The sequence below is a fragment of the Anas acuta genome, chromosome 5 (assembly GCF_963932015.1).
Source record: "Anas acuta chromosome 5, bAnaAcu1.1, whole genome shotgun sequence".
Lineage (NCBI taxonomy): Eukaryota > Metazoa > Chordata > Aves > Anseriformes > Anatidae > Anas > Anas acuta.
Window position 1 is genome coordinate 23,958,364 of NC_088983.1, and position 25,832 is coordinate 23,984,195.

A 25,832-nucleotide genomic window follows, 5' to 3' on the forward strand; every position below is an offset into this window, starting at 1 on the left:
GCTGGTATCCTGATGGACATTCTCCTCAGCAGATACAGAACAGGGAAATGCCACAAGGACTGTCATTGAAAAGCCACATCCTGATGCACTTGGATTCATGGTTCAAGACAATAATCATGGACAAGAAATGGGGGTGAGGGATGGGAACAACAGTTTGATATATCTGCTTTTAAAGAGGCAAGAAAAAAAAAAAAAAACAAAAAACAAAACAGAACACCTACCTGTGCTGAGACATTAAGGAGCCCTGATGATGTTCCCTCTGATTCTGGGTATGTCAACTCTGCAGCAAACTCGAAGCCCAGGGGAAGGTACCCTGTCATGAAAAACCTGAAAAGGAACACACAGAAAAGGTGGCTCAGTAACTGCTAGGAAGAAGACCAAAGAGGCACAATGTAGCCCAAATGCCTGTTGGGATGCTTGACTGACTGCACGGGATGTTTTCCTTATGATTGCTATAGTCCAGAGTCCCTCTTCATGGCATAGGTCCCCCCTCCTACCCACAAATACTTTTGCCCACAGCCTTGGGGCACAGCATCATCTACAGCACCCAAGTCCCATTCACTTCCCAAACACTTTGCCTTGATTACCTGGGACATTTAAGGCAGCTGCAGCTAAGCAGGCTGTGCTAATGTCCCTGAGTAACAAAACACATGAGAGTGATGGGAAGCACAGATCTTTTTGTCCTTATACCATGGGGGAGCACACTATGGCTCTCCCAATCCCTCCAGGACCATGACACTTGCCTCCCTGCCATATCCTATTAGCTTACACGCAGAGGAAAGCAGCCTGCACATGAACTTACCCCAGCACACCTGCAGTCACAAAGACCACCCAGAGGTGGCCTAGACTCAGAGTGAAAGTGTAGACTATCATTCCCACCAGAGACATGATATAGACCACTAGTGTTGTCTGCCTGCAAGGAAAAACACAGTCAGGGTTTCATTTAATCAAATCCTACTATTCTTTTCACCCACAGATCTTGATATAGTTTGCAGCACACAGTAACAAAAAAAAAAGTTGCACAGCTTTCTCACATCCTTACCACAGACAGAGGAACTGGACTGCTACAGAGCTCAGCATGGTCTGCACAGACAGCAGGAGAAGCAAAAACAGGACCTAGGAGTTCTCATATCCCAACCTCACAGAAGACTAGCTCTGCGTGGGGTCCGGGCATCACACCTATGAGGCAGCCAAGAAGCTCAGGTCCCCAGTCTGACAGGGGACAGCAGCCTGGTCAAAAGAGGGCTGACTGCAAGGCTCAAGGCAAGAATTACAGCTCACTGTGCTGTGCAGACCAAGTCCAAAGCAGGTGGGGCTTCCATAAGCAGGAGTCTCCAAGCCATGCAGGATTCAGTGCTAAAATACATGCTCAGCAGCATTGGCCTCCAAGAAGCACCTACAAAGCTTAATCTCTGCTAGCAGGGACAGTTGGGACACCTGGATAATATTTTGCACCCACCCCAACTAGTTTTGGTCTCAGTGCAGAGGTCTCAGGTTAGTCCTATGAAATCTCACCCAATTTCCCAGCCTCGTGGCTCAGGCACTGTGTGCAGTTTGTAACTGATTCACACTCTTGACGGTTGCCCACATTTGCACTTCGTTCTTCATCTCCAGGCAAAGAGGATGAACGAGTTAGTGACCAGATGTGGTCAGGACCTTGTTTCACATTGATGCTGTGTCATTAGTCAAGCTGCAAGAAGGAAGTTCCCAGAACACACGATCCCTCACTAAGAACTAGAGGAGGCTGCCTCAGAGAAGCAAGCAGCTCTTGCAGGTTAAAGCACGTGGTGCTTTCCACTGGAGTCGCAGAATTACAGGGGAAATAAAACAAACAGAGGAAGCTTTTCCATCTTGTCATGGATCCTGCACCTACCACACGTTAGCTGGCTGAAGGAGACAACAAGCTTTCCTCGTTAACCTGTTTCCCCCGCTCATTAGGCTTCAGCAGTACAAAAGGAACTGACAAATACTTAAGGAAGGAACAAGACCCCAGGCTCGCGTGCTGTGGAAGTCACGCACCAGGAAGGACCCTGAATCTCTGCACTGAGCAGGTCCCTGCCTGCCATAGTCCCTAACTGGGACTTCAGCACCCTAAGTGGGACTTGAGCAGTCAGCCCCAATGCACCTCTTGCTGCAGGGAAGGGCCCCAAGCACTCAGGCAGACTTCTGCTAAACCGGACTTCAGCAAGGCCACGCTCCCCTGAGTATACCACTGATGACAAAAAAGGAGACTTCAGTGCTCGGCAGTCTACACAAGGCCCAGATTTTTGCATACGAGCAAAGGGCTTTGCTGAGGCATAAGTAGATGGGGCACTGGGAATCAAAGGAATCCCCAGGGAAAGATAACACGGTGCTTGCTCAGGAAGTGGTCTTGTCACCGCATTCGCTGGGCAGAGGACAAGGAAATGCTCTGTGACCCTAGGGGCACCAGGGCATGGCAAATGCCTTGTTTTCCTTGATAAGCCTCTTATCACAGCCATAAACAACTTATGGGAGAGAGAAAAACGTGAAGAAGAAACAGACTCATGGAGGACATTTGCAAAGCATCCTGGTATTTGTAGCAATCTGTGCCCCGTTTTCAGTCCCTACAGGGACTGAAAATCATCCTTGGCTGGGACAGGTACAGCCAGCCTCCCCCGAGAGGCTGCCCACTGAAGTGAGTGCACGGTGGAAGTTACACGCCCTGCTACATCACCTTAGGACAACCAGGATTAACCTCTCTCCGTGCCACAGAGGGTGAGAAGGAAGCTCAGGGCACCAACGTGCAGCACCAGCTGGTTTTGCATTTCTGTGGCAAAGGGAAATCCATGAAGGAGCTGACACGCTGATTGCTTCGGTGGATCTATGCTGTCCTGACACTTACCTGCCCCGCAGCCACATTCCCCAGCCTTCTTAAGAGGTGGACTAGAGAGCTTGTACAAGGGACTGAGAGAAAAGAGAGATGCTGGGGAGGAAAGGCAACCAGGGTCAGAGCTAGCAGGACACAGGACTGAAATGGAGAGCACCACCTCTGCTGTTCAGCCAACTCCAGAGGAAGCTCTCGAGCAAGGAATAGCCACAGCCCAGCTCAGCTGTGTCTCATGAGGTCACACGGACAAGGAAAGCCAAAGGAGCAGAACCAGATTCACAAGGGATCTGAGCTGCAGGAACACTGGAGGCTTGTCAAACAGCACCTGAAAGAATAAATGAACAAGGGGCAGGTGGGCTCACAGCTCGCTGTATAGCTTTAGCTGCTCACTGGGATGTTCTGTGCAGCTCCAGTGCTCTCTGCTGCATGGGCTGGGATGATAGACAGCCTCTGCAGGTTTTACCATGGGGACAGGACATATTCCAGGCTGTACAAGACCCTAGGTAAAGGCTTTGTTGCCATACTCAGAAGGAACTCACTGTTGAAGACACTGAGGCATCAGATTCTGGAAATGGGAAGAATTGGAGAGTGCTGGCTTGAGTTTTTTTTGCTGTTCTTTTTTTTGTTTGTTTGTTTACCACCTCCTTCAGCATTTAGTTTTATAATACTTGTGACCTTCACACAAGAAAAGTGGCATGATATGGTAAAGGCATGTTCACTACACAAGGATTAGCCTGGAGCCCACATGAACACTGCCCTTAAAAGTCAAAGAGAAGCACTGATTAATCCAGTCCCTAAACCCCTGATTCTAAGCCAGGCTCCCCTGCAAACACCAAGGCATCCAAAGCAAACCAGCGGCCTCCAGGTGTCAGAATCCCATCTCTTTTCTCGGCCAGGAAACCTGAAGGATGCACGGGGAGCCCTGTTTAACTCAACATCAGAACGTGTTCTTTTAAGGAGGTGCTCTGCTCTCAGCCACACATCCACCAAAGGCAGCCCGTGCTCTGGGTCGACTCGCTCGTCACATCACTTACGCATTTGCATGGGCCAAATCTGTGCCTGGTAATTCCAAAATAAGAACAGTGCCGGGGCTGCTGCAGGGACTTGCCTGCCAAATAAAAGCAAGAATGCAAGGCCATTTGGTGCCTGAGCACAACAGATGGGGGAAGCCGGACTTAGCACAGCCTCACCCTTGCAAGGAACTGCTGATGGGACAGCGAAGATCAAACATCCACACAGTGCTCTGCAGTGCCTTGTGTTATTAGCCTCCCTCTGCTCCTCTCAATCACAGCTGGATCCCATTAATTTTCTCCCCTCTCTCTCTCCAAGCTGACTAAAAAAAGGACTTGACATCTTTCCTTCCTGATTTTCATGTGCTTACCATTTCATTCCTGACACTATTTGAGCAGCGGAGAGAAGGGGGAGGGTACCTACCTAGAACATCTGGCATCTTGACAGTTTTTTAAATAGACTTTTAAATGAGGCTAAATAAAGACTCTGTAGTATTCAGAAAAAAAATTTTGCTCATTCCACAGAAATCCCACTTAGTGGGCTGCAGTGGAGAGCAAGTTCTTAGCAGTGTTTTTCCTCATCTAAGGCTAAATCTACCCTCAGATACCCTTACGAGTCTGTAGGATAAAATCCATGGGTGGCAGAGGCCTATTTTTCTGCAGTCAGACAGCTCTGCCCGCCTACGTGGTCCCTCCAAGCAGGGACATTGGAACAAATCCCGGATTTATTTTTTTTTTTTCCTCCTGTGCTGCCAAATTGCAAGCCCCGTCTCTGCCTCGTAAGCCACAGAGCTACTCAACATTTGTGCTACAGCCAAGCTCCATTTAGGGAGAGTCAGGAGGAGCATCCACCCCAGCAGTGCCAGCTGAGGCTACCTTGCCACTAGCCCCGGGCTGGAAAGAGCCAAGTCAGACCGCACAGATCGCTAGTGCAGCTCACAACATCTGTGTTTCCATTTCCTCGGCCTGTCAAACGAGAAATAATCAATGGTACACCATCTAGAAACGGCAGCGAGCAACCTGCTGGTCTCTCTATTAGTCAGCTGCTCCTGCCCCCCAGCACCCCCAGGAGTCCTCGCGTACCATTCTTTCTTGTCACAGGAGCCCAGTTCCTGTCCTCTTTTGGCCTCTGTACTTGACAGCGAGGACCGCAGGCTGCTTCAGAAGCTGCGAGCCCACAGCTTGCCAGCTTCACCCAACCTGCAAGCAGCAGGGTACGCTGGCCAGATTTGCTTTCCCAACCCACCAGGCAGCAAATCCAGAATCATCCACCCACAACCCCAGCACCCTTTGCCCCTGCCCTGAATCCAGCAGCACACACTTGCACAATGCCTCTGGGCGCTGGATTCAATGCATCTTTCATTACACAGGACAAAGATTCACAGAAGCTGGTTTGTAAGGGCAGAGAAATGGTCTGGTACAGTCATTACTCCACTTGTGCCAAGAACTCTCTCATCCCTGGCAAAGGAGCTGCCAGCCCATCTCATCCTCTCCCTGTGCTTCCCTAGGGAGCACTAGAACCAGACCCTGTATGGTCCAGCACAAACGAACACGCTCCTCTAAACTTCACTTTAGACTAACTGGATTTTCAAGAACTGTGTTTTTTTTTTCCTACAAACCTCTCCCAGCGATTCATTACTTAGACCGCTGAGTTGCAGCTGCACTGGGTTTGCTACTTGTACAGAATGGGAGAAGAGCAGATTCACTAGGGGCACAAAGGCAAATAAGGGACTTACTTGTAGGTTTTGGTTCTGTCCAACCAGAGGCCAGAGATCAGAGCCCCAGCCATCCCCGACAGGACAAGGGTGAGTCCGATCCTGCCAGCATTCACCTCCTCCCCCTGTGGTAAGACACACACAAATGCAGGAGCCAAGTCACAGCCAACAACAAGCGAGGTGTGGAGAACCCGGACAGGAAGAGACACCAAAGTCCGTGTCCCACACACATCTCCTGTTAACATGCTAACCAGAAGCAGCGTTTGCAAGAACCCTTTTGGGCCTAGGCACCCTCTGAACCAGCCCAGCAAAAAGGTGAGCACTGGCCAACAGGCACTCCGCTGGCATCAGGATTGGGCCAGATCAGCCAGGGGGACCTGAAGAAAACACACCCTCATCACTTAGGGTGTAAAGGAGTTGTCTTTTCTAGAGCTCACCTGCTTTTTCACAAGGTGTTGTAAAGAACAGAAAGAACCAACGCTCTCAAGCCAGCCCGCCAACCTGTGCCAGAGGCAGGCAGAAGTGCTGTAGTGCTGTATTTCCCACAGGGCAGCTAGCCCGGGTGGACAACGGCAGGCTGGAGAACGGCAAGCATCAGAGGGCCAAGAGAACTGGGTGCACTTACTGGGTAGTGATGGATCACCATGCGGTTCAGCAGAGTGGACAGGGAGTAGAAGCAACCTGTATTCAGACCTGAGGGGGGATAAAAACGCAGCACGTTCAGTTGGCTACTCTCCTGCTGGGTTGTGAAAGGGCAGCGAGACCTTTGGGACAGTGTCCTCTAACAAGGCAGCAGAGTATCAGGAGAGCCAGCTGGACTGGCTGGACAGAGGTTACTGGCAGCAACGCAGACCAAGGACAACCAGATCTCAGCATGCAGGAGGAAGCACCCTACAGTTTCAGGATGGCTCTTACCTGAAGAAGAAGTAGAAAGGCTATGCATGTTTCTAGTACTGAAAGGTCATGCAAGTCCTTTGTAGGGTCTCAACCCACCCCGCATAGCCAGAGGCAGCTTCAGCAGTGGAGCTTTCTCCTCCCCCTAGCCAAAGTAAGACACTGGCAAAGCACCCACCTCAGCATCACACCTCTAAAAAGGGCCTGGGATTCAGGGAACACCAGTGCCATTGACCAGCAGGGTTTCCTTCCCAAAGAACCACCTGACATCATTCTCCCTGCTGACAGGCAGTGAAGAACAGCCTCCCAAAGCCAAGAGATACCCGGAGGCAAGTGGGAGCAGAGCTGATGGCGAAGCACAGACAGCACTTCCCCCAAGCACCTGGCGTTTCTGTCTGCATGGGAACAGGCTTATATTTTTTACAAGATATCACTGAAGCCTGAAAAAAAATAAAAAACAACTGTGAAAGTAATTGTCTTTCTGAAAGGGAAGTTAGATTAACTGTTACAGGCGTCAGCCACCTGGTGAAGGTTTCTCAGTATCACCCAAGGTGAGAATGGAAACCGTTGGGGGAGATACTGGTCAAGCCCCATCCAGACGCTCTGTTTCAGCATTCAAGCAACTCTGAGCTCAATGCATTCCTGAAAGTCACAGAAAACAAGAATCCCCTCTTCCTCCCTGTGGAAATATCCACGTGGAATATCCACATGGGCACAGGAGCAGCAGCACTGCAACGGCTCCACTCTCACCTTGGGTGATACTGAGAAACCTTCCCCAGGTGGATGAGGTCTGTAACAGTCGACTCAACTTTCTTCTCAGAAAGTCATTTACATCTGCAGTTAGTTTCTCTTCAAAGCTTCAGTGATCCTGGTAGGGGGAGGGATGGGGACGCATTTCACCACCACAGCTCACACATCTCTAGGCTCCAGAAGGTGGCATGGGTTTTAAAATTCTGGCTCAGACGTCTGCCATCCTGACAGCCCAGACACACGTCAAGTTCCCACTTCCTGCTTTTCCTCTTTCAGCCTCAGCTAAAAGCAGCAACATGGCACTACACGATACAGAAGTGCAGTCTAGCAGGCAGAGCTCTGACACAGGGAACAAAATCCTGAGCTGCAGCTCCAGCTCCCCTACCCCTGAAGCCCTGAGCAATCCTGCTGTGCCCAGCCCACTCCTCCCCTGCGAGCCCACTGCCCTCCACAGCTCCTGAAGTGCTCCAAGGAGCCACCACATCCACAGCAGGATGGGAGACCACGCTTCCTTCACACACCCTCCTCAACAGCATTCAGCAGAGCTAACTCCACAGCTTCACGGGACAGAAGAGATGAAGAACCTTACTCAAGTAATCCCGTAAGCCAATTGCCTGTAACAGGGGTCCCTGCTCCAAAAGCACCTCTCAGCACAGACCAGCACAGTTCCTCTGCCCGCTACTGCTTCACCTCAAAGCTGGGCATAAACATAGACCAGTCATGTGTGTGCCCCTGCTTCCCACCCAGCCAAGAGGACAGCAAGCTTGTGGGGACAGCCAGGGACAGCCAGACCCCGACAGCTGATGCTGTCAGGACGCCAGCTCTGCAGAGGCTGGGTGATGTATGTGGCTTCCCAAAGAAGGGCCCCTTCGCCCAAGCTGGGTAGAAAGAGCTGCGGAGTTGGCAGCAACACTTGGCACCAGAGTCAGACAAAATATTCTAAGAATCGAGACAATGTGCCCGATTTGCATTTGTGAAGGCTGGCAAATGAAGTGCGCCTTTCACATGTCACAGTTGCTCGGTGAAGTTTCTCTGTGAGTTGCAGCCAGCTGTTTGAATGCCTGTAAAACAGGCGAGGGATGTTTCCAGTGGCAGCGCCCAATTGCCCATGCAGACAAGGAAACCAGGTCTAGAAGCTAAGAAAGACATCTGAAGATCCAATCCCACCTGATTCATTGGTTAGTTACCATGGTTTGCTTGTAATGTGCTGTGTAACAGCATTTGAGACCTCAGTGTCTCCTCTATTTTACAGAGGCCAAAAAGGGGAAGCTTATTGCCCAAGGCTCCAAAAGGAGCCCTTATTAAGCCCTGGACTAGAACTCAATTCTCCTGTAGGCGCTACGCTGCTTAGTTACATGCCAGACTACTGCTCTTCCTCCTCTTCACCTTCATCTTCCAGGACAATGGCTCCTTGTGCAGATCTCCTCAGCTGCCCTGCCTTCTCCTCACTGCCCCATCACCTTTCCAAAGTCTGATTCTTTGGAGCTGTCTCATCAGACCCACTTCACAAGCCTTCCCCAGGCTTTCCCACCCTTTTCCTGCTGTCTCCGTAGCTACACACAGCTTCAGTGCAAAGCCCAACCCAGTAAACTCAGAGTCCCTTAATGCCCACCCTGCGTTATGCTTCAGCTTTACTGAAGCAATGCCAACAGTCTTTGGGAAAAGGCAGGCTGAGGGTTCCCTGAGAAACAGTCACCCACACTACACAGATGCAGTGCCACCGATGTTTCCAGCACTGCAAATCTTCCCGCAGGAAAGGAGTCGGCAGGTGCTGGTCGTATCGTACCTCAGAGATCCGTAGCCCTATTCTGACCTGCCATCGTGTGAGAGCCCCCGATCTTTCTACAGCCATGGGAGATGAACCAGCAGGTGATATCCCACTCTCACCCCTAACACACACTATGTTAATATAAAAGCTACAAGAGGCTGAAGGTATCTGTATTAAACAGTGAAGATGATTCAGTTGCACTCACTTGGCTGCAGCTGTCTTAAATCCTGTCCAACATAACTTTTGACTTGAGTAGGAAAAACCGTCCCCATTTTAAAGCCAGACTAGTAAAGAAACAAAAAGTTTCACTGCTTAGTTCCCTCTCTGAGTAGCAGTCACCTTATCTTCACTGCCAGCAGCTTGAAAGTCAAGTTGGAGACTGACAGGAGGCTGACATAGGGAGGAGCAGAATAAATGCACAGATGACTGGAAGGCAGACAGGATTATGACCCACTGAATGCTTTCCACATCATTTGTGACTGCCAGGAGGGAATTATCCCACGGAGATCAGATTCTAAACATGTTCTTCGTACTGAGAGTCTGCCTCTCTCCTCCAGGGCCTGATTATCCCTATTAGAATTAATGCTCTCCCCTTTCTTTTCCCTGAAGCATGTGAATGAGCAGATGCCACAATCCAGCTTTTATAGCCAGTCTGCCAATGACAGTTTTTCGTATCTCCACTTTTCTACTTTCTCAGAGGTCATCAGGCACTACGGAGGGAGAGTGGGGAGCAGCTGCAACGCAAACCAGCAGAGCCCAAGGGTGGTCTGAGGGGCATTTCTAGAAGCCTACTGCTAGGGAGGAGAAGAGAGAAGGGAGAAGAGATTTCAGCAGGTCCGAAGCCCATCAGTACTCCCAGAAGGTACAAAGCCACCACGCTCTCTCCGACCTGACTTATCACTCAAAGTCCTTTAGGCACAGCTGCTAGGGGAACCACAGAAGTTCAACAACTATTTATCTTTCCTCCTGAGGAGCTTCCGCAGCAAGCAGGTGGGAAATGGGGACAGACCTCTCCTCAGAACAGCTGCCTAAAGTATATCCTATCCTATCATACAGGTGTAGGCTGCAGTGGCCTCCTCTGTCTCTGCTAAAGACAAGAATGCTTCTCCATGTGACAATTCAGCATCAGGAACAGATTCAACACACCAAACTCCCCTCAGAGAAATAGGGCAACACCGCTGAAGGGAAGAAGCAAACCCAATGTGGAAGAACAGATAGCAGAAGTACGTGGTCTCCAATCCCCCCTTTCATTTGCTTTGTAGGGATTTGCAAAGGGGCTGGTGCAGCCTGCACACCTACATGCTCCACATCACCTCTGCTGGGAGGCCTGCCAGCACACACTTTTCTTCGGAAGTAACTTGCTATCAGTGCGGCAAATCGCACTCAGACACAGCTCCATATCTTTCTTAGGTGAGCATTTAGATTAGTCAAGTTATTAACCAACTAGGGGAAAAAAAAAAAAAAAAAAAGGATTATGGAAATCCCCTGAACAGGAAGTGGTCAGAGGCTGGGAAAAATATATATATATATCTAGTGGCACACATTGACCTCTGCCCTCTAGGTATTTCCTTGTAACCACTGCTGGAGGGAGCTAGAAGGACCCCGGTCTGTGGCAGCACAGCTATCCTTACATTCCCATACCACAGCTCAGGCCAGTTACTGCCCTGGCACAGCACAGAGAAGGAGGGGGAAGCTAAGCACATCCAGCAGTGATGGCTGCCCAGAACAGCCAGACCTTACCGTACGTGACCATAAGCAGCACAAAGCTGGTGTTGCGGAGCAGACGAAGGATTGATTGCACGTAGGAATATTCCACTGCCGGTCGCAACTGGATCAAGGCCTGGGCTTGGCTCGGAGGGTATGGGGGCTTCTCCTTGAAGACTGAAACCAGACACAAGGCAGACCTGTTTGTAACAGTGTAATTGGGGAGCCCGGGCACATGCTGAGGTTTGAGCTGTTCATGGGACAGCACAGGGGCTAGTAAAAGTGTATAAAACACATCAGCATCCTGAAGCTTTGATCTCTGTGCATGAAGTTAATCAGGAACAGAAGAAGACAGAGTCTCTCCAGTAACAGCTCCTGCCAGGGGGGAAACCTTCAGGCCTGACCCTTCTCAGTCTGGGCGTGCTGTCTGCTGTCTCTAACTCGCACTAAAGCGGCACCCAGGAATCCCAGTTGCAGGGGATCCACTGCTGTATTAGGGGCAGCACAGACACTGTTGTACTTTGTCTATTCCCCACCTGTGAATCATTAAAGTCTACATCTGCCTCAATGATCAGGCAACATGAACAAGCTGGCAAGAGGAGTCCACGAAGTCTACTGCCTGCAATGTTTTCTTCACCATGCTCGTAGCTGGTTACCTTTTTTTTCCCCCCTCCTGGAAACAGCATGTTCTTGTGAGGCAAGATAGTCTACCGCCTCCTCCATACCCTTAAGATGTAATCAGCCCCAAGAACCCTGCCTGCAGGCAAGAAGGATGAGGACCTTGCAGTATTTCTAAGACTGGTTTTTAAAGAACTTATACAGAGAGTTTTATTGTGAGCAATCAAAGGCTGAAATGAACAGTTTGGCAGGCTCACTCACAACCCCACGGGGCCCCTCACACTCAGGCTGATCTCAGTTCCACTTGGTTTCACACACACGCTTCCCACCTCCTTACCTATGACGACCAGGATGAAGAGGGCTGTTGCCACGCCTGCTGTCATGAAGAACATGATGCTTATGTGGTAGGCCAGCTTCTCCACATTTTCCACATTAGGAACCAGCACAGGAGGGACCAGAAAGCCCAGAGCAATGCCAAGCTGAGCAGGAGAGAGAGAGAGAGGGGACACAGGTGTGACATGGAACCGCAACACCACCACGAGCTCAGCCCTTTGACGCAATCCTCCCTCACACAGTAAGACCTAAACTTGGCCTCCTCCAGCTTCACCTACGAGGAGAAAATCCCCTTCACCACCTAATAATTGAAAGAAGCCAGCTACCCATAGGAACTAGGCCATGAGAGGTCCCCCCCCCACTGAACTTAGTACTATAAGGATATTCAAGGCAGTTTTAGAGCAGAATTAAGTAGAATTAATACCTGCCTCCACCAAAGTGGAGTTCTTGCTTCCCCTGTCCTCCCACACCCACACTTTGCCCTGCACACACACATCCCGCTCCTTATCTTGCGCCTACGCTGGTGCTGACCTGATCACCTGCTCAGCTGGCTTGGCGCATGAAAAATAGCAGAAAACAACACCATCAAAAAACACCACAGTTCCCTACTGGGTTAATGAATTGAACCTATTTGCCTCGAGGCCAGACAAGCACAAGGGGTGACGAAAGGCAGAACCCTGCCCACTCGTGATGAGTAAGATATCAATCTGCCTCGGCCGTTTTGTGACGCTGGTTCTGAGGGAGCTCCCTCCCGAGACAAGGCTCACCCTGCTACCACTCACGCCTTTCCCACTGCACCAGGAGAACCTAGAAAAAGACAAAAATTGAGAGCGAAGGAAGTGCTGACAGCACGTATCATAAATGTCGAGGTTGCGTGATGGGGCTTGGCAACTGCCCAGCTGAAATACTTGTCTCTCAAGGGCTGCAAGAAGACACCCTGCAGCTGTGGCCTCTGCTATGCTGAGAGCCCCACACGTCCAGCTGAGGAGCTCCTGCCACGACAGCACACGCTTCGGTGAGGACACTGGGGGTCTTCACTCGACAGCTGTTTCCTCCAGGAGAGCAGCAAGGAGCTGCAGCAGCGCAGATTTTGCCACGACGACAAGCAGCACTAAATGGCACACACCTTCAGTGCCAGCCCTCAAAAGAGGAGAAATAGCTGCTTTGATGCCTGGGAGCACTCTCTTCATAAAGTTGAAGAGAAAGTGCACATTCAGAATACTCTAAAGACAAGAGGAGGCATACAAAAGCTCCCCCCCATCTTTTTCCCCCCCTCCACTGTGTTTGTTTCCCTTTACAGCCACGTTACAATCACCATCTAGTTCCCAAGGAGTGTATTTACCTCCTCCTCTGGCCCTCCTCAGCACTTGCAAGCTCTCAGACATCAGGAAAAGAGCCATACATAAGCTCAGCTCCTGCTTGCTCTCAGAGAGGGTCTGCACACTTAGCCCTGTACAGGGCAAACACATTTTTTTGTTTAGTAACACTTTTTCTTTCCCATTTCCTGGTTTCATCCTACATTTGCTGTTGCAGACAGTAACAAGGCACACACAAGAGCCTGTAACAGATGCAAGGACTGAGAAGACGCACACAAAAAGAGACAGCAGGTGGCTATGCAGCCATCCTCATCCCTGCTTGAAACAAAGATTTCCAATCTCCTTTGCAGGCTGTGCCATTAGCTGGGAGGTAGAAAAGCACTCACATTACTGGTACAGTGCTAACTGAGCCAATACAGACCAGCAGTACAAAAAAAAAATTACTCATGCTACACCAGTGCAGCCTCTCTACAGCCACTGCCCTCGTCCTCATGCTGACAGGAGGTAATATGCAAAGCATGGAAACCAGGACATATTCAAACTAAGCCCGTTGCATGCACCATTTCCTCATGGGAAACACCAGATAGGAATCCATGAGCAAAATCAAGACCTGTTGCCCCACAGTAATGCTGCCCAACAGAAGGATCCGGTCAGCAATGTCTTCAGAGTCTCTGGAGAGGGTCAGTTCACGTAACTGGTCTTACTCTACAGGCAAGGAAAGCAAGGATCAAGAAAAGCGAGGACTGTGGTGCCCACGTCACTGCCAAGCATGGCAGAACAGAGCAGAACAACCATGAGCCCTGTCCCTGGCACAGGCTCAGACAGGTCTCCTGCCTTGACCTCTAGCAAAAACTCCCTGCACTTTCTGCATGCTTTTGCCATCGCATCTCCATGTTCCTGGGACGATGACAGACTCATTTTGGGAGAACCACTGTACCAGCCAGGATCAAGGTCACAGAACAAACACATCCCAGGTGCCACAACTGCTGGCTGGGACAAAAATGGGCTTGTGGTCTCTAGCAAACTCCCCACAAGCCCTCCTCCTCCATCCAGCTGGTGGATCTTTGAGATGGGGAGAATGCTTATAGATCAAACAGAGCTGTCTTCTAGACTCAGAGACAGCATTTAGCTTAAAGACATGTAACTTTCAACAGCATCTGACCAAGCTTTGTGTCAAACTGTGCCCTCCTCCACTGGGAGGCTGCAATAGCTGAGGTCCGGATTGCAGCAGACGCCTGTGCTGAGTTCGTTCCCAGCACCGGGGCATCCCAGGACCTGGTGGGAAGAGTCACCAAGAGACTACAAATGTGCCACGCCAGTACAGGCCATTTTCAGCAGCGAGAGCATTCAGGGGTTCGTTAAGCACAGTGAAGTGAAATGCAAACTGGGATGTCCCCAGATAATAAGCCAAGGACTGGAGGAGTTTGAGACAAGTTCAGATACCGCCAGTAGCAAAGGCAAGCCTTCCCGACACCCACGCAGCACAGGCAGCCTCCGACGCAGGACTGAACTTGCCAGAGCTCAGCTTTGTCCAGACACGGCCTGTCCCCTGGCCGTTACAGCTGCTCAGGGCTGCTCTCCCAACCCATGCTGGCTGCAGACATGGGAGACTCGCTGACTACCCGTGAGCTTGACCATCAGTTGGCTTAGGGGCTTCAGGCCCCAATCTTTGTTAAATTGCACGCTTCCCTGTTCTCTGTCCAAGGCAATCAAGCCTGTAGCTTCACAGAAAAGGCACTTACACTGAAGCCAGAGCACATCCAGAGGGCAGAAGCCTGTTTGTCTCTGCAGCAAGTTTATTTTGGCCAGAGTGCAGTCCTGCTGCTCCACCCTGGGCTTCTCAGCGTTCCCTGAAGTCCAAGCTTCAAGGAAACGACTCTCAACACTGCTCCTTTCCAGAGGAGACTGGAGCCATCCCAGCCCTCACCTACCGGGTTCCACGTGGGTTTCTCCACCTTTTACCAAGTGAGGTCTATAAATTGCTTCCTGGAAACTGCTGCCTTGCCTTACTGCCCTTTCATTCCTGGAAGAACCAGGCTGGATTCCTGCACTAGCTGCTGCTGCAACAATCACATGATGCTCACATGAGTTGCTGACCCACAGCAAAACATGCACAGGAAGAAGGGAGGTTTCTCTGGGGCCACAGTCAAGATTCACTCTTTTCAGGTCTCCCTCTATCCTCTTCTACCTGAAAAAGGATATTGAGAATCTGTTCTGCACATCATTCGTAAATCCATTTCTGAGAAGTCCTATAGCCACCGCCTATCAAAAAGGGCTTACTCAGCTCTCCTGGATACTTCTGTTGGCTTTTCAGAAGACCTGAACAATTTTTCCTAACCACGAAAGGATGCTTGTCCTCACTGTTCCCCTTCCAGATAAGGTAACGCTTGTCCACTTGGTGTTTCTTAAACCTGCGAAAAAATAGAAGGTAGAGGAGGAAAAAAAATGCCAGCATAGCACTAGGAAACATTTCATATTTCAGGGTCACTGACATTATTAATCCTATGAAGAGGAGATCCCATGACTTGGCTAAAACTGAAGATTTCCCAGGGGATACCCTGGATTATTCATTGCACTTTTAGCAACAAAGACAAGTTCTCTACATCATGATGAGTATTACACCGCACCTACTTCACCTTCCACAGAGATTTTCAGTTTGGTTCTCAGCAGGCCAGTACCCCTGTTACCACCAACCCAACAGGCAACAGCGTAACCCATCAACAAGAAAACATTCCTTCACAGCAGAGAAACAATTTTTCTCCCTTCTCCACAGTTCCCACATCAGGTCTGGGAAACCAAAGCAATGTAAAAGCAAAGCTGGCTCTGCGACGCTCTGTGCTACCCCTCTCAGAGCCATTAGGGCTCATAGTGCAGTCCCTCTCCCCAGGACAAACTAGCATCTCCAACCTTTGTGCAAGGTCTCCAAGACCTATACAAATAGGGGCTCGCTCCCAAAATTCAGCACTTCCTTAATCTTACAACACGAGAGTATCCCCACACCCATAAAATGCACAGCACTGCCCTGATCTTCATGAATCTCCCTGCAGGAAGCAGCCTGCTGGCACTTCATTTTATGGCTTTGGGGTGATTTAAACAGAATAACAGGGAGGTCTACAACCACAGGAGAGTCCAAAGGCTGAGAAACAAACAGTGGAAAGAATCTATTTCCTACCTGAATTTTGTCAAGGTGCAGTCCCAACACTGACTTCATATTCAACCATCCACAAAAACAGTTGATAAAATTGAGAGCAAGTGGCAAGTACGATGGTATACATGTACCTGAGGTCTTGAAACGGACAATGGGATGTCTGATTTATCTGCGTGTATACCAAGAGTCTGCCAAAGGATGATAATCAGTGCAGAATCAGCACAGAAACTGTAAATGAACAATCGATGGAGTGGGTCTCCACCTTAAAGAAAACTAAGAGTCAGCAACAGGAATACAGAAGCCCAATAAAATCCCCAAGCAAGCAGGAACATTGACAGAAGAGACCACCACACCAGGAAGGTCAATTAAAGTGTTAAAAGGCAGAAAGAGACATGCTGCAAAGGCAAAAAAAAAAAATACAACACAGAGAAATTGTGACAATGCCCTTGCAGGCTATGTAAGCGTCATGACAGGGATGATGCAGAGGCTGCATTTTTAGGTTCCATGAAAACCCTCTTGTGAAGACAGCCTCTAAGAGGCACAATTCATGATTCAGGCCTAGGGCAGCACAGCGTGCCCACAACCAATATTAGCAGACGGTTCTGCACTGCACTCACATTCAGCTTCCTTGCAGCCACGAGCTGGGGGGTGGAAACAGCTCCAAACCACCACGGCAATTTTTAACTTGCAAGAGGGAACTGTCTAAAAGGAAAGCTTCTTGAAAGGCAATTCTAAAGACAAAGGAACTAGCCGCTTGCAGGTGGCATTGAGACTGCACAGAGACACTGAGACACCACATCAGGGGCTCAGAGTAAGCGTACAGAACGTTATCAACATTTCTAGAACAGAAGAAATAAAAGCAATCACGGTTAAAGAGCAAAGAAGGAAAAAAAAACACCACACACCTCAAAAGCTGTGCTTCATTTCTTCAAGCAAGAAAAAGAGGAGACAGCAAGCTGGACCAAACTAAAGTCAAACCATAATTAGGCCAAAAAAGGCTGAGGAACAGCTTGACAAACTAATTAAGAACTTCATACGCTGCACGATCAGGAAGCCGGCCAGGAAGTCTGGACAGCCAAAAGATGATCACCATGGAAGGAAAACATCTGAGACAGGGAGAACTAGATGAACTCTTGCATCAGCACTCACTACGTGATTTTTTGGGGAAGCTTCCACCTCGACAGAACCTCTTAATATGGCAAAAAGTCTGAAGTGCTATCAGTGGAAGGCTTTATTCAATTTATTGCAGTCAGTTTGTTCTATGAGGTGTCAGGACCAGATGGGAGTCATCCAAACATTGAGAAGAACGAGACAACAGAAAACCCACGCTACTCACACACAAACACACCAACCCGTTAGCTCTGGTCCCTTACCAAAACACCCAAATCAGGAATGCGGGAAGGCACTTTCCCAAACTGAGACTTTTTTTGGGTTAGTGAAAACAGAGCAGATCCTCCTCTCTCTTTTCCTTAGCACTTACGAGGGACCACTGATTGCCCCAGAGCTGCCTGACCTAGGCCAGATGCTCCCACGTCCTCATGTACTGCACCTTTCCAAAGAATTGCTTCATGGTGAAGAAAATAACCAAGGGCTTCACCTGCTTTCAGCAAAGAGAGCTTGTTGCCTTTGTCAACACACCACTGGAGCTGTTCTACCCTTCTAATCCTCGACACTCACAGCGACCAAGGAGATGAGGAATCCTCTAGAAAGCCAAGAGCAGTACCATGCTTGGAAGAAAACAAGCGACACTTGAATTGTTTTAAGGAGTCCAGTAAGAGATGAGACCAGGTCAGGATGCTGCACAACCCACGTTAGCGATCTTCTGGTACCAACCAGTGCAGAGGTGCAGAATGTAACTGGTTGTGGCAAAAGGACACGTATTTAACTGGCAAGAGGAGGAAGAAGCAGCACAGTCTCCTGGATCTGGACACCACGTCTTGTCACGGCAGGAGAGCCCTTAGGAAAGTGAACAGAAGGGCTCCCCTTCCTTTACATTGCTCTCACACATCTGGGAGGGGGATTTTGACCCCCGCTCGGTACAGACACCGGACAGTTCTGCCAAGGCAATAAACCTCATCAGACCAGGATCTTCACTACATTCACTCACCCTGGGAACCCCTCGGAAGAGGGGCATGTTCCAAAGTCCTGGGCTCCACAGCTTCTCCTGTTACTCATGTCCATGTGTCACAGCTCTGCCCTGTAGCATTTCCTCCTTTTTTAACTGCAGGTGTCTCCCATGCTATAACCACGATACTTCTCCTTTGCGATAAGGGAATTACAGGGTCATAACCTGCAGAGAGCAGACAGCCACCCCCTTCCACACCCTGTGGCTCCTACTGCACACCAGCTTCCCAGCCCCTTGCTGTTAGCACAGGTCCCATCTGTCTTTGTGCAAAAGGGCTACAGTAGAACCAAATATACATGGCAAAAGATCTGTGCAAAGCAGATGCTGCCACTTCCTACCCAGTATATTTTTATTTGCATTGCTGCCCAGAATATGCTTCTTCCATGGATTTCAGTATTTCTGTCAGTGGCATAAGGGCCCACTGAAATCCAGGCCCGTTGAAGTCAATGTACTTAAATGTTTGCATACCACAGTTTAGTCACCTTTTCTGCAGTGTTTTAAGAAGCAGAAAGAACCCAAGTGGTGAGAGGAAAAAATGTAATCCGGCCCTCATGAAGAGATAAGATAGAGCTTAGGCTTTTTTTTTTTTTTTTTAAATCCATTCACACTGATATGAGAGAGAAGTTATTTCTTCAAACTGCCCTTGCACAACCAAAGCTCTTCCGGAAGCAAAGTAAACTCCTTCCTCATCGTACTTCTTCTGTGGCATCATCTCCTCATACCGTTTAACGCGATACAATGCCAGATAACGAAGACCACTTCTCCAGGCAAGTCATTCGGGGCCTCTCAGCACTGAACACACCTTCGCCCGGTTTACTGGGGAAGAAATGCAACGCAGCAAAACAGCAGCAGCAGATAAGAGACAGTAAAGCAGAAGAGGGGTTTGGGCTCCAACAGCCACCTCAGCAGCTGCTGAAGTACTCAGCCGAGATGACACTTGGGTCAAGGACCTATTACAGTCACATAACAGAGCCAGCCTCCAGGGATCCTGCAGGGCAAGTACTCAGGGTGCCATAGGGCAGCCCCTCCCAGCAAAAACACTGCTGTCATTCATTTAACTCCCATGCTAGTTCAACTCAGCAAAACCCAAAAGTTGTCCCCTTCTGTGAGAGAAAAGGGTGTGCTGCTTTTAGCATGTGGCTGGGGAGGGAGCACCAGATGAAACGAGCAGAAAGATAATTTCAGGTTCCTGTGCCCTTTATAGAAGCTCAGGCATTCCTGGGATAGCCACGTCGCTGTTTGGTCAGCACACTGAGCCACATCCAGGATCTCGGGGAGCTGCCCACATAGTGCTCCTTGTGATCCCCATGGCCAAATCCACCCTGCCCTTCTTTGCAGGAAGGGAAAGGAGCCAGGGCTGGAAAATATCACCTCTAACTATTGCCACTACTGGCTCCTCAGTAAAATCTTCTCTGTCCTAAGAGCTAAAACCCCAGGAGACGTAGGGCCAGACTACCGAGGCATGTGAGGCTGACTACCCCCATCCCTATTTCTAATGGGGATCAGATCTCATCAAAAGAGATGGGGAGCCCCTCAGAAGGAAGGGAAGAGCAAATGAACTCTAGAAAGAAGTCTGCTTGAAGAGATGAATCCCACTGGACATGCTCCATTTCCACAACGCTTCTTGGACTTTCAGAGGCTGCCTTACCTGAAGGGCAAACAGCACAAAAGGGTTAGCGAGGAGGCAAACAGCACAAAAGCAATGGCCACTCAGATGTCGCAGACCTGATTGCTCCCAGACACTCACCCCACACCACCTCCTGCAGATTCTTTCCCTCATTTCAAAACACAAGAAAAGAACCTACCAGGAGAGAGAGAACATTTCATTCATGCTTTATCATCCGCTTTACCCACTTCAAAAGCCATCACCTCATTACTGCTAGACTAACACTCCCAGCACTATGCAGATAGCACCTCAAATCTCCGCCTCAGGCTGTTTCTTTAACAGAAGTCCTAAATCACGTAAGTCACAGAGCCATCCCAGCTCCATCTGAACAAGGACAGACCCCACCCGGAGATTAGTAAACTGTTGCATCATTTTTCCCCTCACAGGCAGAGACAAGCATAAAATTGAAGTTTCCTTTCCTCCTAGTCTATCAACAACTTCTATCAACTCCTGCTAAAACATGAAGCATCAAAATTACAGCAGAAAAATCATCCAACAGCCTGAATCCTTACCCCAAGTCCCTCAGTCAGAATGGAGAGAACCAGGAAAAAGGTTGTTTTAATCAAAATCAACACAAACAAAAAAAAATACGCTGGTGGCAGAGCAATACAAAGTCACAAACACAAATGTCTTTCATTGCTCTAGCAGAACACAGTTAACACAGTGCTCTTAACACCAACAAACCTGAACAAGCATTGCCCAAGCATGGCAGTCCAGCACATGCCACAGGAACTGATGCAGAGAGCTGAGGAATTCCAGGACCTGTCCAGCTGGCTCCAGCTCATATATCTTAAATAGTCACAAGAATTCACCTCATTACTTAAACATCCCCACCACAGCAGAGATTAGTGCCATCAGGCCACAGCACCATGCTTCCTCACCCCCAAAAGGCAGCAAAGCAATTATTTTAAAGAAAGGGACAAGGCCAGCTGCTCCAGCTAACCCACGCTCCTGCAAATGCTAGCATCTCAGAAGAGTATTTTTCACCAGAGAAAAATGATTTCCACCTCTGAGATGGAACTCAGAAGCCCATCTGCTGGAAACAACACAACCCTGATGCATACCACTCTCTCCCACCCAACCTTTGTGCACAGGACTAATGCAGATATCCAGCACCAGGTTCCTCCACAGGTGACACTGATGATGATGCAGAAGACCCACCACCACTCACGGCTGCATTTCTGATGCTTATCAGTCAAATTCCTCACAAATTAAAACACAGCTGAAAGGCATCACTTCTATTTCCTTATCCTAGAACTTCAGCCTGAAGAAAGATGCCAATGTAGATTTTCTTGGTCTTTTAAATCAATAAGCTGACAGCAATATTTTAATGACATTAACAATCTCGTGTCAAAGTATCCAATTTATAAGTAAATCCCATTCTATACCAACCCATATACGAACTTGCAGGGACAAGGAAAAAGAATACAACTCGTGCATTTCTCTGTTAAAATAGGAAGAAGTACAATGTAATGTATACGAGAAATGGGTAAATAAAGAGACTGTGAGAGTGCTCTGTCTAATTCTTCTTTGCACTGTGATACCACAGCCAACGCACCATGACCAGAAAAGCGTGAGGAGAATCTGATATTATCTAAGAGGATTTTTATTTATTTTTTTAAAGATATTTAACACACCACCTGGCATTTCAATAATTTACTATTGAGAGCTGAGCTTGAACCCGAAGGTTACTGTCACACAGCAAGCAGTCGCTGTGTCCTGAGCAGACATCAGCCCAGCAGTCACGGATGAGCAGAGCAGCAGGGCTCCCCTCAGGACAGCACTGCTGAGTGCAGTTTAAGGTGGACAGGACCATAAAGATGCAGGTGTATCAAACAAAGAGGCAGTCAAACTGCTCTGCTCACCCATGTAGCTGCTGGTACTTCTGCCAGATAGGGATCTTAGTGCTTGGCACTTGATAAATAACGATGTCAGAGATGTCTACCTTGAGGATCTTTAACTTGGACTGTAATGAAGTAACACGGCTCTGAAAAGAAAACCACACAGTTGTGAATGAATGAGCAGAGGGTATAATTTGCCATACTGAAATTACAAACCCACCATACTGTGCCCTTCACTGTCACTCCCTAAAACATACTCTTTAACTACAGACTCAGGAAAAAAAAGGAAGCTTCTATTTCTTCCCCCTGGTCAACCTCACTGGTAAGCAAAATAGCTACTTTTAACTCACTGTAATTATGCACATCAGGACCCTTGATTAAGGGAACGAAATGAATAGGTTTTTGCTATGGAGTACACCCTGCCTTTAGTCATTGCTATTTCTTGTCTCCCTGATTCTCTAAAACGAAAGTCTGGGCTTACAAAGCAAGGGTTATGTACTGACCCGTGGCCTAACTGCAATGTCAGTTCAACCCCCAGAGCAGTGTGGAGAACCAAATGTCTAACCAAAGTTTGCCTTTCACAATTGTTAGACTAACCCACCCCTTTCAGGGAGATGAAGATACTACCTACGCACATAGCATGGGCTGAACACCTCATTGTTTGGATTTCTTATGCACACTATTGAGTAATTCCACCTGAATAAAAAAAAGGAAAAGTCTGACAGTGAAATGCTCAGTTACTTATTTACTCTTAAATCAGCAGTGTTCATGCCAAGTTAAATGCCTTCCACTCTAAAGATTCATTTAAAACACATAAAAAACAGCCCACTAGCTTGGGTGGTAAGAGGAAAGTGAAAGAGGAAAGTTTAGATTCACTCAGAGAAAGGTGAGCATGATTTCTCTTTCCAAAAGCTGTAAGCCAGAGTCTGCCTAACACAGTTCCACAAACGTCAGTTCCTCAAATGTTATCTCTGAGCATTCACCTCTTTTTGCTACAGCAGTATTTCTAATCAGTACAGAAAGGCAGGATCTTGGGGAAAGGAGACCTTGAATCTTGCTGATAATTTTGTGTGCTGTAGGAAGAATCATGCTTTACAAACTACCCAAACGGCAAAAAACACCAAAATCTGAATGGTGTCCACCCACAGCCCAAACCAGAGTCAACTGAGGGAAGTGTGCAGTCACATGGAAGGGATTACATCAAGTGTTGGAAGTTGGAGGCACGGGTCTAGCTAAGCTGCTAATGCCAGAGTACTTCCCTCTTCCTCATGTCAATGTCACAGAGCTGGCCTCACTTCTCTTAGTCTGTGCTGCATCAGCGTTAGTCTATCTGCTTCACGCAGCAGGGATCAGTGGGTGTTCCAATGCAAGGGTCAGCAGGTTATTTCCCTGATCCTTTCAAAACTGTGAAAAAATTATCTCCTCCAAGCACCAGCTAGCTACCAGAAAAGCATGTTACAGCTTGAGCAAGCGTGAGCCACTGGCCTCCCTGACCTGCCTTTATACAAGTGTGCTCAGAGGCCTTACCTCCTCCTAGCCTGGTGGAAGATTCGCTTCATTTCACAACAACTGTGGAGACTCCGTGCCTTTTTTTTTTAAGGGAGAGAAGTTGGTTAAAGGCCTTTTCCCCTGGGCCCAGTCACAAGCACTATCTTCTGGAGGCAGCTATTCTCCTTCGCCCCATCTAGTAGCCAGCAGGAGTAGGACATTGCCGTGTCAAATCCCAATGCAACGGCAGCCCTGAGATTTGCTGGACACTGGGCTGAAGGCATGTTTCTCAGCACCGCGCTTCCCTCTCCACTCCATCCCTCTGCTACCCCACCACACCGCTGGAGCAGAGACTCACAGACAGGGGAGCAGGAGGGAAACGGGGAAGACTTCAAGGCCCAGCACTGCTTGATGCCAGACCTTGTACCGCCTCCAACTTTGTAGACCCGGATCCCACTCACCTTGGCCACCGCATCCACCCCACAGCCAAATTCAAGCTGTGTCCCTCCCCATACAGGCTCCAAGGGGAGCTTTGTCCAGTTGCCTCTTCCCCTGGCTCCATCCCTCCAGGAGGGAGCACACTGAGGCCCTGTGTATCTCCTCTTCAGCTTGTCGCTCTGCCCCGTTGGCACTCCCTGGTCCCTCCAGGTGTCACCCAGCCCCACCTGGGCAGCACCCACCCCATACCTGGTTCCCAAAGACAGCGATGGAGCAGGCAGTGGAGACCTCACGTGAGCCGAACCAGACGGAGGCGATGCACGAGGGCATGCCCAGGATGAAGACCTGCGCCAGGGAGCAGATGACCTGCCCCAGCACCGTGACGGGGAAGAGGGGCGGCCGCAGGCTGCCCAGCTTCACCCAGGCACCCAGGGCGTTGAGGGCCGAGCCGGTGAGGGCGATGAGGCGCAGACCCCTCCTGTCCAGCAGCCAGGCGACGGGGAAGAGCAGCGGGATGTAGGTGAGCATGTAGCTCATGGACAGCCAGTCGATGGCGAAGGCGCTGACGCCGTAGAAGCGCATGAAGACGTTGCTGATGCTGCCGTACTGGATCCACTGGAAGGCGTTGCACAGGGAATAGCTGCTGAAGAGCAGCAGCACAACCCAGCGCCGCCGGGACACCCGCACCTCCCCGGCCACCCCCGGCCCCCGCTCGTCCCCGCCGGGCTCCGCCGGCTCCTGGAGGCTCTCCTGCCGCACCATGCCGGCCCCGCTCGGCTCCCCGCAGCCAGCTCCGGCCGCTGGGCCGAGCACCTGGCCGGGGAACCTCGCCCGGCCGCCCTGCCGCCAAGCCCCGGCCCCTGCCACCGCCCCCGGCCCGGCCCGGCCCTCCCGCCCCGCCCGCCGCAACGCGCCGCCCCTGGGCCGCGGGGAGCGCCGTGTGGAGGGGCGCTGACAGGGCCACGGGGGCTGCCTCTGGCCTCCGGTGGTCCCCAGGGGGTGGCCGCCGTGCTGTGTGCTTCAGCCCCGGGGTCTGCGCCCTGAAATCGTAGCACCTTCCCCGGCGCTGTGGCACGCTGCTGCGGGGGCAGGCTGAGCGATGGGGAAGTGTTCAGCCCTCAGCCGGGGTGTTCAGCCCTCAGCTGGGGTGTTCTGCCCTCATCTGTGGTGTTCAGCCCCCAGTCAGGGTGTTAAGCCCCCAGCCCTGGTATTCAGCCCTCAGTCCTGTTGTTCAGCCCTCTTCTGTGGTGTTCAGCCCTCAGTTAGAGTGTTCAGCCCTCAGTCCTCTTATTCAGCCCTCATCTGTGCTGTTCAGCCCTCAGTTAGAGTGTTCAGCCCCAGCCCTGTTGTTCAGCCCTCAGTCAGGGTGTTCAGCCCTCAGTCCTCTTATTCAGCCCTCATCTGCGGTGCTCAGCTCTCAGTCAGAGTGTTCAGCCCTCAGCACTGCTCACCTCAGAGCAGAAACAAAAGATCCCCCACCCCCCCCCCCCCAAACACCAAGGTGCCCCTCTGCAAATCGAAAGCACCAGGCAGCCCATGCCCTCAATGCAGACCGTGGGGACACATCCCCGCACCAAGCCGGCTGCCCAAGGCCCCCGCCAGAGCCCACAGATAAGCACTGGGCAGGGACACAATGTCCGAGGGCACAAGGGAGGGTATTGGCGTGCTTTCTAATGCCTGGTGCAAGACAGGCTGCAGCAGACAGATAAACAGGAGTCACAAAAAGGCTGTGGATTGGCCCAGAATTTTGGTCAGGGACAACACTGTGGGGGTGTGTGCAGCCTCTGACCCAGTCTGAAATGCCGCGGTGGGTATCTGGAGAATATCTGGAGAAGGAAGCATTTTTGTTTTTCACTTGAGTTGGCTTTCAGTGAGTTTTTATGCTGGGGCACACTATGAAACGAAACACGCAGTGAAGTCAGAATTAAAGCATTTCAGTTCGACTGAAGCAAAGCAGACAGAAGTGATGTTTGTTTTCATCCTCACAGGGAACTCTCAGTCAGTGAGTCAGCTTGTGTTTTCCAATTGCTTTAGGAACATGTCACCATGGCAGATTACTGCCTAGAGATCACTTACAATCTGTAATTCTTTCAATTAACATTGTTATCTGAATTGTATAAAGATTGCTCAGCATAAGCGTTAAAACGTGGACGTGATTGCACGCTAGTGT

General features: G+C 49.9%; 1 protein-coding gene across 9 annotated transcripts in view; it reads right to left on the reverse strand.

Moving 5' to 3' along the window:
• Positions 1–24,550, reverse strand: part of FLVCR2 (FLVCR choline and putative heme transporter 2) — a 32,968-nt gene extending 8,418 nt beyond the window's left edge. Inside the window, exons 1-12 of one of the 9 annotated variants that reach the window (XM_068683171.1) lie at positions 20,580–20,964; positions 19,977–20,030; positions 18,712–19,877; positions 18,212–18,363; positions 15,237–15,367; positions 15,041–15,144; positions 11,645–11,786; positions 10,726–10,866; positions 6,199–6,266; positions 5,595–5,698; positions 803–913; positions 222–327 (exon numbers count right to left, since the gene is read on the reverse strand). In XM_068683171.1, the coding sequence (XP_068539272.1) occupies positions 222–327; positions 803–913; positions 5,595–5,698; positions 6,199–6,266; positions 10,726–10,866; positions 11,645–11,786; positions 15,041–15,067 (699 nt within the window). In that variant the 5' untranslated portion in view covers positions 15,068–15,144; positions 15,237–15,367; positions 18,212–18,363; ... (1 more) ...; positions 19,977–20,030; positions 20,580–20,964. Of the gene's footprint in view, positions 1–221; positions 328–802; positions 914–5,594; positions 5,699–6,198; positions 6,267–10,725; positions 10,867–11,644; positions 11,787–15,040; positions 15,145–15,236; positions 15,368–18,211; positions 19,878–19,976; positions 20,031–20,579; positions 21,097–21,840; positions 21,883–22,086; positions 22,117–23,911 lie in introns of those variants that run through there. The other 8 variants (XM_068683170.1, XM_068683176.1, XM_068683173.1 and 5 more) reach the window with 8 other exon arrangements.
• Positions 24,551–25,832: the final 1,282 nt, after the last annotated feature.